Source organism: Glandiceps talaboti, chromosome 11 (genome assembly GCF_964340395.1).
Source record: "Glandiceps talaboti chromosome 11, keGlaTala1.1, whole genome shotgun sequence".
NCBI classification, from domain to species: domain Eukaryota; kingdom Metazoa; phylum Hemichordata; class Enteropneusta; family Spengelidae; genus Glandiceps; species Glandiceps talaboti.
Window position 1 is genome coordinate 2277501 of NC_135559.1, and position 11566 is coordinate 2289066.

At 34.4% G+C, this 11566-nt stretch overlaps 1 protein-coding gene across 1 annotated transcript in view; it reads left to right on the top strand.

Annotated features, from left to right (window-relative positions):
• Positions 1–10544, top strand: part of LOC144442176 (ras-related protein Rac1-like) — a 15065-nt gene extending 4521 nt beyond the window's left edge. The window contains exons 2-6 of the mRNA XM_078131448.1: positions 3299–3427; positions 4541–4655; positions 5145–5262; positions 5848–6008; positions 6446–10544. Coding sequence (XP_077987574.1) covers positions 3299–3427; positions 4541–4655; positions 5145–5262; positions 5848–6008; positions 6446–6523 — 601 coding nt within the window. The 3' untranslated portion in view covers positions 6524–10544. The remainder of the gene's footprint in view (positions 1–3298; positions 3428–4540; positions 4656–5144; positions 5263–5847; positions 6009–6445) is intronic.
• Positions 10545–11566: the final 1022 nt, after the last annotated feature.

The following is an 11566-nucleotide window of genomic DNA, read 5'->3' on the forward strand; positions in this document are numbered from 1 at the left end:
GATGATGTGTTCTGACAGGAATCAACACATATGCACCATCTTTCAAGTTTATATGTAGACACAAAGTACCATTGATAGACATAAAAAAAAACACATAAATTACCCAGAAAAAAATGGGGTAAAAAAAATTAGCATTGATAAATGAAAATAGTTAAATTACCCAGAAAAAAAGGAGGGTGTAGAGCGTTTGACAAAACAGCTTTACAGTATTGCTATACTAGTACATATCCTGGTTTCTAGCTGAATATGTGTAGCTAACATTTCTGCATAACATGATTTTGTAATACAAAATGTATGTAATAAGAACAAGGACTTTTATCAGGAAGAGTGAATTGTGAAAGTCAAGGTAAGGCCAAAGGTGTCTAGTCATTTATATATGTAGAAATACAAGGTCATTTGTATCTACAGCCTTCGATTCAATGTCTTGCATTTGTACTTTGTATCAGCAGCCTTCGAGTCATTGTCATGGAACATTTAGTAATTTGTACTTTGTAGTTTGTATCAGCGGCCTTCAATTCAGTGTCTTGGAACATTTAGTAATTTGTACTTTGTAGTTTGTATCAGCAGCCTTCAATTCATTGTCATGGAACATTTAGTAATTTGTACTTTGTAGTTTGTATCAGCAGCCTTTGATTCAATGTCTCACATTTGTACTTTGTAATGAAAGTGTAGTTGAACTAAAAGTGTTGTGATGTCATCATGACAATCCCAGAAATGGCCTTTGAAATATTCAAATGTTGGTACTTTACTAACTTACATAGAGGTGTTATGTTTCAAGCTAAGGCTGTCCACATTTCAAAGTATTGTTCACTGGCCTTGTACATGTATTTATCAAAAATGACATCACTCTTATTTAAATGGGGATTATCTTAAATTGTCACATTAGCTCAGGTGGAGAAATTTGTAGATTTGAAAGCCCCCTGACAGTACCAGTAATCAACTGTTTAATAAATGATGGCCTAGTACTAGTAGGATAAGGGTTTCTATTGAAAGGATTTAGTAATCATACACTTGTTCAAAGGTAGGGATTATGTGCTTCCTGGGAAGTTTGGAAGTATAAAGCACCATTGTGTTGTGTTGTATAGGCTTGTGCCAGGGATAACAATTGTACAGTGCTTTGAGCACAATGTGTGTATGCATTATAATTATTTCTCACATTTTGTTATAGTTTAAACTACAGCCATACAGTTCTGTGTTTTAATGGTGTCAGTCTTCTTGCATTACTAAAGGCAGCCATACAAGTACAGTTCCGTGTTGTAATGGTGTCAGTCTTCTTGCATTACTAAAGGCAGCCATACAAGTACAGTTCTGTGTTGTAATGGTGTCAGTCTTTTTGCATTACTACAGGCAGCCATACAAGTACAGTTCTGTGTTGTAATGGTGTCAGTCTTCTTGCATTACTAAAGGCAGCCATACAAGTACAGTTCCGTGTTGTAATGGTGTCAGTCTTCTTGCATTACTAAAGGCAGCCATACAAGTACAGTTCTGTGTTGTAATGGTGTCAGTCTTTTTGCATTACTACAGGCAGCCATACAAGTACAGTTCTGTGTTGTAATGGTGTCAGTCTTCTTGCATTACTAAAGGCAGCCATACAAGTACAGTTCTGTGTTGTAATGGTGTCAGTCTTTTTGCATTACTACAGGCAGCCATACAAGTACAGTTCTGTGTTGTAATGGTGTCAGTCTTCTTGCATTACTAAAGGCAGCCATACAAGTACAGTTCCGTGTTGTAATGGTGTCAGTCTTCTTGCATTACTAAAGGCAGCCATACAAGTACAGTTCTGTGTTGTAATGGTGTCAGTCTTTTTGCATTACTACAGGCAGCCATACAAGTACAGTTCTGTGTTGTAATGGTGTCAGTCTTCTTGCATTACTAAAGGCAGCCATACAAGTACAGTTCTGTGTTGTAATGGTGTCAGTCTTCTTGCATTACTAAAGGCAGCCATACAAGTACAGTTCTGTGTTGTAATGGTGTCAGTCTTCTTGCATTACTAAAGGCAGCCATACAAGTACAGTTCTGTGTTGTAATGGTGTCAGTCTTCTTGCATTACTAAAGGCAGCCATACAAGTACAGTTCTGTGTTGTAATGGTGTCAGTCTTCTTGCATTGCTAAAGCCTAAAGGCAGCCATACAAGTACAGTTCTGTGTTTTAAAATGTTTAAGGTGATGTTAACATGAATAATTAGTCAGTTCAGCATTTTACATTCCCACTTTGTGTACTCAAAATTAATTTTAAGAGGGTAATGATTCAAGTGGCCATATGGATGACGATTTAGTATTTATTTTGAGTTTTAAATTAGAAAACAATTTTATCATGGCATCCTGCTTGAAAAATCAATGTGAAACAACAGTGACCAAGTCTGTGTTTGTAAATCATTACTTTACAACAAGCTAAAAAATATGTAAAAAGTCTTGTTGTACGTAGAATAACAAACATTTTACACATTTATTAATCTTTTGCAATTTATTGAGTTACAAACACAGACTTGGTATATGTTGTCAGTAGACAATATTATGTGTGTGAAGTGAAACCTTTATCCTGCTATTTAAAGTATTGAATGCTGTTAGCATGAAATCAACAAGTCTGTCAAAGAAGTGTAGTCAATGAAATGTCATTTACAGAATTTGAACTTTGACCTTTCATTCACTGTAGTAATCACATTATTGCACCATTATATCAGTGTATAATACAGGGTAATTGATCTCTAATTGATGTCAGTACAGTCGACCTCTAATGACCCTGTCATATTTTCCTTACATTATACAGTGATGTATTTTTCCACTCACTGCCCTGAATTCCAAGGCATAATACAAAAAAAAGTAAAGAATATATTCAAATTTATATGATTATTGATAAGTAGTATGTACAGAAAGGAAAATATTCACATTAATTTATGATATGTCGTAAAGACCTAGTATAGATTAGGATTAATACTAGTATTTGCATGTGCAGGTTGTATTGGACTCAGGCAAGATGTAAGAAAACGTCATAGTACCTTGTCAAAATATGCAATATTGGCAATATATCTGAATGAAAATTGTAAATGCAAAACTCGCAATATATAAATGGTCACCCCAATATTATGCATATAGAATTCGCACCTTCATGTTGCTCCAAATACAGATTTAATGTGTGTACATGCGTGCACGTGTGTGTGTGTGTGTGTGTGTGTGTGTGTGTGTGTGTGTGTGTGTGTGCGTGTGTCTGTCTGTCTGTCTGTCTGTCTGTCTGTCTGTCTGTCACTTGTATATATATAATGTAAAGATTATCCTGTAATATACTTTTTGTATTTCCATAGGAATCCAGTGAAGATGTCAGGGGCTCGTCCAATCAAATGTGTTGTAGTAGGTGATGGTGCGGTTGGCAAGACATGTATGTTGATTTCATATACAAGTAATGCATTTCCTGGTGAATACATCCCCACTGTGTAAGTATGCCATTCACTACATTTGAAATTGTATTAAACTCAATAGACCCTTGTTGTAAATAGCACCCTCTAGTGGTAAAATGTGGTGAGGTATATTAAACTAATAAATAAAATGTTAGAGGGCACTGTTTTCTGGCAGATGTTGCTGTGAAACTTGATATGTGTTGTTAAACAGCAACACAGTGCAACAATGTAATACTATTCCTTATAGCAAGGTTTGTGAGATTTACTTTCTGTGAAGTGAAAAGTGATACACTCTTGTCTGGAAATACTGTTGATAATTGCACTATAGAGAGGGTTCAAATTTCTAGGTTTCACAAAACCAATATAGGCTTATTTAAATATCAATATCATTTAGGTGAACATTTTATTCCATCATAGACAGTATAGGGGGAGACTCTACTGTCTATGATTCCATCAGTGAGACTAGAAATTAGTTGACACAAGCCTTCTAACATGTGGCATAGTTTAACCCAATCTGATTAAAATCTGATGTAGTGAAAGCGGCTAGATGTCTTTATTTACCTCTATTTCCATTGTTTTATGTGGGGGTTTTTGTTCCAGTGAATGTCGCTTTCACCCGGAACAAAACAAACAACACAACATGATGGAAATAGAGGTAAATACAGACATCTAGCCGCTTTCAACACATCAGATTTTAATCAGATTGGGTTTAACGACATAAACGTCTAGACTATGGTATGATTATAGACTTTCTATAAACCAAGGGATATAGGAGTTAAGAAATGAATTGAACAAACCAAACCAAAACAAGTTTCTAATGCCATATGTCGCTAACCCTAGCTTGTTAACAAGGAACATCACTCCAGGATATAGATGTATTTTCATAAAATTTGGGTTCTGGAGAGTCATTTCATGATTTCACATCATATCAATTTTGCACAATTGCTAAAGGAACATCAAATTAAAACTCTATTTGACCTCTCTGGTCCTCACACTAGTCCACCCGTTTCTGCATTTGAACAAAAAATGACAGAACTAAGACAGTATGACTACAGAATTATACCATACAAAGATTCCATCCTCCTCTTTATCATAGATTACAATTTATATTACTGAATATTTGTGTGGTGTTTTTATTTGGTATATCAGTTTTGATAACTATAATGCTGGCTTAGTGGTTGATGGAATTCCAGTTAGTTTGGGATTATGGGATACAGCAGGACAGGAAGACTATGACAGACTTAGACCTCTGTCATATCCACAGGTAATAATCACTATTTATTATCATTCCATCAAATTCTGTCAAATGTGTATTTGCTCTTTTGTAAAGCAACACAGTAGAATTTTTTCGATACCACAATTTTAAAGGTGAACTCCAGGAAGTAAAGGTATTTTTTTTTAATAAACTTTAGGTTCTGGACAGTCATTTCATGATTTCACATCAAATAATTTTTAACTTGGTTGCCAAGAAAAATCAGATTGGTACTTTTCTCTTTTTCACCTCTGTTCTGCTTTCAGTGATACACTTTGCTTCATGGGTTTTGGCAGATATGAACATTTATAAGATGAACACTGAATACACATAACTATTTATCTGAAGGAAATAAGTCCTTATGCTACCAAAATAATAACTGTCATCATTACTAATTGTCATACTTACCATATTTCATGCAAGTTCAAAGTTCAAAGTTCATGACCATATGCTGTTTGATCACTGATTAATTCATCTACGTCTTTCTTTTTTCTTCTGCAGACCGATGTGTTTCTTATTTGCTTTAGTGTTGTCAGTCAAACTTCATATGAAAATATTACAGCCAAGTGGTTTCCAGAACTTACCCATCATTCCCCGGAAGTACCTTATATCTTAGTTGGTAAGTCCCAGCATTCCCTTGGTGTACCCTGTTACCTAATATTTAAATCCCACCATTCCCTTCTTGTACCCTGTACCTACATGTAATGTTTACACACCATCATCCTCATGATGTACCCTGTACCTATTCCCCTAATTCCCAAGAATTGGTAAATCCCATCATTCCCTTGGTGTACCCTGTTACCCGATGTTTGAATCCCATCATTCCCTTGGTGTACCCTGTTACCTGATGTTTGAATACTAGTATCCCATCATTCTCGTGGTGTACCCTGTTCCTAATGTTTAAATCCCATCATTCCCTCAATGTACTCTATCTGCTTCTCAGAAGTACCCGATATCTTAGTGAGTAAATCCCATAACTCTTTGCTTTTACCTTGTACCTAAGAGTCAAATCCCATGGTTCTTTGGGGCACCCTGTACCTGGTATTCAAATCTCACCAACCCCTTTACAAAGCTAACAATGCTGATAAAAATCTATAATCTCATTTGACCAGTCACAGCTGATGTTATAAAGCAAGTTTATCCAATATTTCTAAAAAAGCAATTTAAAAATGATAGAATATCCCAAATATTGTTGTTACCATAGGAACAAAAATTGACTTGAGAGAAGACAAGGAAGTGTTGCGGAAGTTGGCAGAACAAGGCAAGCAACCCTTGAAGAAAGAAATGGGGGAAAAAATGGCATCTAAAATCAATGCTGTCAAGTACATGGAATGCTCAGCATTGACACAAAAAGGATTGAAAATAGTAAGTCTGAAAAATAAAGATTATTTTTGATTGTGTATTAAATATTATGTTTATGTAGTTTTATGTTTGTGGTGACAACATGCAGTGTTTAAAACAAGAAGTTGATAAAATCTGCTTCAGCTTGAGAGACAGTGTGTTCTAGGGTTCTTAGCAAAACTATTGTCATTGGTGCCATTTGTTTCTCAGCAAGAACTAAATCAGGATTGTGACCCTGTCAACCCAGCTGTATAATAAGTGGGTACCTGGTAGGATAGAGTTGCAATGTGAATGCTTTAATCATATGTGCTTACTGAAGTTGCAAGGGAATGTATGCTCCCCTGGAAGGGGGAGGGGGGGGGGGTTTAAGAAGTTATATCACATCATTGCATATGGCTCTATGATTATGACATCCATTGCAGAAGCCACTTACTCAGTTTTCAAATGTTGTATATTTACAGATATTTGAAGAAGCAGCTCGCACTGTTTTAATGCCAGTGCCAAGGAGAAAGAGAAGAAAAAGGTGTAATTTCTTGTAAAAAAAAAGTGCAATGAAATTTCCTCCCATTTTCAAGTAAACATTTTGTCTGTGAAAACAGACCTGTTTGAGAAAAATAAGTAGTTCATCTAAAATCTTCATTTTTGATGTGACTAGGGAGTCAGTTCGATATTTACTACTCGACTAAGTGTACTTTAATGACTGACCAATGGTGACTCAACTGTTGGTGAATTGTTTCATTGACTCAAAAATCACATGATTGCATGTGACCTTCATTCATTGGATAACAAAAGTCATGATAGTCACATGACTTTGTATTCTGCATGAATAATTAGTCTCATATCAGTGATGTCATCAGACACTCTAACAGACATTTTGTCATGATTGTCGTTCTTTGTGTGTGTATGTGTGTGAGTTGTGGTTTGGATTCTCTTTGAGAAGTGTTGTTTTGTTGTGTCACATCCATGACCGTTGTGTTGAGTTACAGATTTGATGTTTGTTATTTCTCAAAAGTAAAAACAGACATTGATAAGGTAATTTTGTAAAGATTTATTTATTGACAATTTTTTCAGAGACAGAACTGCCTAACCTTGTAAGCCATTCTTTATAGATAAGTTTACCCTAACAATAGAGCATTAAGCTTTAGGGTTGTAAAAATTAGAACAAAAAAAAGGAAGATTTTGAACAAAAATACAGTTACTAATGTTCATTTGATACATGACAGACAGTACAGGCCTCTTTTGAAAAGAATATTTTGAATTCTAGTAAAATGAATAGAAAGTTCTCAGATTTTGGTTCCATAAAACAAGTCGGATGATTTGATAGACTGAACTATTCCCTTGTAGGTAGTATTACACATATCAGAACTGTGTTTGTGTATGAAGTAAATAATGGAAATGCAGATGTGCACCTCCCCACCCCTAGACAAAAGTTGAGACACCCAAATCGGCCATATTGTATTTCAAATGCTGTAGTGTGCATTATTTGATTGTAAGTGTGTGCATGTTTGTGTGTGCAGTTGATTGTAAAGATATGTAGTACCAAACAAACAAACAAACAAACAAAATGAAAAAAAATATAAAAAAGTCAACAAATTTCAGCAACAAGAATACTTTTTGAGTACCAATCTTATATGCCTTTCTCTTCATACATTGCAAAAAACTAAATTTGAGCAATATTGCGAAATTTCTTCTCTTGTGAAACTGCTTGTACTGTAAGATAATTTCTTGGAAATCTCTTTTCTTTGTACTAAAAGTTATGAGATTTTGCATGTCAACGATGAAATTCTGCCTCGGTGGATTTTGATAATTTCTTGTTGGCTTTAAGAAAACTCGCTTGTCTTTTTACTAGTAGTAGTACTAGAAGTTGTAAGATTTTCACTTAGTAACAATGGAATTCTGCCATTTTGGTGAATCATCATCAAATTATTGACTTAAGGTAAAGTCTACATACAGGCTGACAGACTTCACCGTGTAAAGTGCAGAAATAACAAGATATATGACATTTAGAGGAAAATGAAAAAAAACAACGAAGGGATTTTTGTTCCATTTGAATAAAAATTTTAGTCAAAAGTGAAAACCTTTAATATCTCAGTAAAAGTTATCCGCATATGTCAGGGGGTGTCTACCCTGTTAGAGTTTGTCAACTTTTAACCAAAGATAGGTAGTGTTCTATTGCTTATCACAAAGTGACAAACAGAATAGGAAAATCCCCCCTCCCCTGAAAATAAATATGATAACATCGATACTTCTCCATACTGTTTTTGGAAGGTATGTTATCAGAAGCACAACATTTATGATATTTTGGCCTAAATGCTGGTTAAAAATCTATTTTGGAGTTGCTCCAAAGATTTTTTAAGGGTTCTGACCTGTCACAGGAGGGTGATGTGTACGTGAAAGCTGTGTTTATATGCAGGGTAATATTACCTGACAGGAGGAATTATTTAGATTAGATTATTGTCAACAGGTATAAAGTTGTCAATAAGTTAGTCTCCGTAGTAGGTTGAGTGCAGAGAATACTTAGTAACCAATCCACCACCCAGCCAACTATGGGGACTAACAATGTGTGGATGTGTTTTTTTGCACTATAAGGATTAACAGTGATACAAATATTGTCAACAGTAATGAGTTTTTAAAAGCATGACGTTTGTAAACTGTAAATTAATTTTCACTTTAACTAAAAGGCCTAGTATTATGTACCTACAAAGAGATGTTTTCAGTGCAATTGGTGTCCCAAGTATAAATATTAGAATTGTTTATTTAATAATGCCAGAATTGACGATCAGTGAAGTGAGAACTTAGAAAACTTAAACAAATTAATTATTTAAACATAGACATGGACATTGTCTAGAAAAGTGAACTTTACTCAAACTAGAAGAAGCTTTAATCGAAAAATCAAAATAAATTACCTTGAAAATTTAAAGTTGCACAAGCTGAGTTTATAAGCTTTTTGTTTGTGTGAAAATACTTGCAAAAAATGTCGATAAGCTATTCTAGTATAATGTTAATGTTGATACATGCCTTCTATGATATTACAATTTGTGTTCTATCATTTGTTAGAATGGTTAGTTGCATAGTAGGGAGTTTCGGTACATTTTTTTGATACGTATGATAAATTATGTCATCGGATCGTTTGTAAGTTATATCCTAGTACCAGGGTTGAGTTCAGTCGATTGCAAGTGATAGTTAAGTATACACCAGTAAGTAGAATACTGTGAGTACCTGTCAATATGCAGAAAAAATCCCCCAGAAATATAAACTCGGCGTGTTCCCCTTTAAGTAATTCACTAGTGACTTTTTGTGCATATTAACGAATCCAAGAAACAGCTTTAATGACAAGTAAGTTAGTTTGTCATAATTTTATTTTTGAATGTGATATGAAATCCCATATAATAATTGATATGAGTATTAAAATTTCATAATTTTTGGTATGTACTGAATTTTCCACTTTGTACAAATATTATCAACCTTTTGTGTCGAATACCATGTGTAGAGAGTGCATATTTGTCAACAGTGAAATATCAAGATATTTAATTTGGCTGAAACTTCAAATTAGGAAATAAATTGTATACTTGGCCAGTCTTGTTAAATGTATAAACAATTTCTATGAAGACTGTTGCAAAGATGTATTGCAAAATTTAGGGTTTATTTTCACCAGCTTGCACTAGTCCTGTACAAACATATGGGAGCTACCTAAACTTTATGTCGTCCTGCAGTCTAGATTACAGGCTAGAAATTTCTGAATACTTCTACATCTTTGGAGTACCAAGATCAAATAGTAATTTTGTTTGAATCAATTCCTAGTCTTCTTTGGACTATATTTGTGTGATATTTAAATACTATGACATCATCAGGTCAAAGTTCGTAGTTCAGGGCAAAGTTCATCAACTTGACTAAACAAGGCTATTGTTTTTGTTGTCATAGTAAGAATACATGCAAATTAGAAAAATGTCTTCACCTTTGGTAAAATATTTTATTGATGATCAGAGTGGTCATTATGACCCTGAGGTCAAAGGTTAAATGAGCATGATGACCCTAGGGGTCAAAGGTTAATGTCCTTTAATCATGATTAAAGCTGTTAATATCTGAATAATAAGGTTTGCAGTATTTAAATATGACAGGAACTTAAAAATTAGAAATATTTTGCAAACATTTTTTTAGTGCCAAAACTTATGATCTTGCAAAGTAAAGTGCAATATGCGAATCCAAGTGTATGGTCACTTATACAATAAAGTATTTATTAGATGTAACTTTTTTATTTATTACATGAAGAAAATGGAATTTTTTTGTTCTGAAATATCAGTAGCTAAAAGCTCTTGTGGCAGATTATTTATAAACTGTATGCACGGCCAAGCTTTAAATTTATTTTATTGCAACCCCACATTTTAAACTCACATCCTGCCCACCACGATTTTTTTTTCACTTTTGCAGGTATCTATCCTAAAGCTGTTATCTATTTGATGATAAGTTTTAAATATATACTTAATTTTTTGTCTTAAAACTCATTATGTATATTATGCTTTCATGTAATATCAATAAATATAAAATGTCATCGAAAAATAAGTGTTTTTGTTTCATTTTGTGAAAAAAGTAGTTCGTTGTGATAGAGAAATTGTTCAGAATGTTTGCACCTAATGGAGAGGACCTCCAAGGTGTGTGATCTACTAGTAGACTGTCCTCACAGGTGGTGGTTTGTCCCAATTCGTTGTGATAGACAAATCGTTCAGAATTTGTGCACCTAATGGAGAGGACCTCTAAGGTGTGTGATCTACTAGTAGACTGCCCTCACAAGTGGTTTGTCCCAATTCGTTGTGATAGACAAATCGATCAGAATTTTTGCACCTAATGGAGAGGACCTCTAAGGTGTGTGATCTACTAGTAGACTGCCCTCACAAGTGGTTTGTTCCAGTCCCTACTTGCATCAGTTTGTGCATATACATTTTGTAGTATTGATATTGACACTGCAGTGTAGTAGTGGAAACATTGAATACGTACCTGTGTTCTGCAATAAGGGCACAATCATTCCATGTACATGGACACATGACTGTCTTACAAAATGTGCTGCTTTGGATAAATACAGCTAAAATGATGTTGGCTTGGTGTTTCACTCATGCAACATGACATATTTTACACACCCTCAGACAACTTCTAATGCAAAAGAAATCATGACAGGTGCACAGTGGGGATGTAGTAGTCAAGTTGAAATGTTGATTATCAGTTAGAAAATAAACAATTGCAGCCATTAAAATCATCAAGTCCATGGGTAATGTTTCATTAGAAGCCTGTTTTTACTGCACTGTGAGAAAATAGCAATGCTTATCAGTGTTCAATGTGATTGGGCACTTTAGTCTAGTGTTTATAAAATATCAATAAATTCATCGTAACATCACTTTATCTTGGATTTTCCCAAGTGGAAACATCCAGTTTCACCTGAAGTATTTGTTAAGGTATAGCTGGAAGAGACAGACTATTGCTGTCAACCAATCACAAATGAACAGTAAAACAGCTTCATTTCAAATCAGAACATTCCGAACAAAAGGGATTTCCACATTTGAAGACAGTAAAAACTAGTGTATTTTGAGATT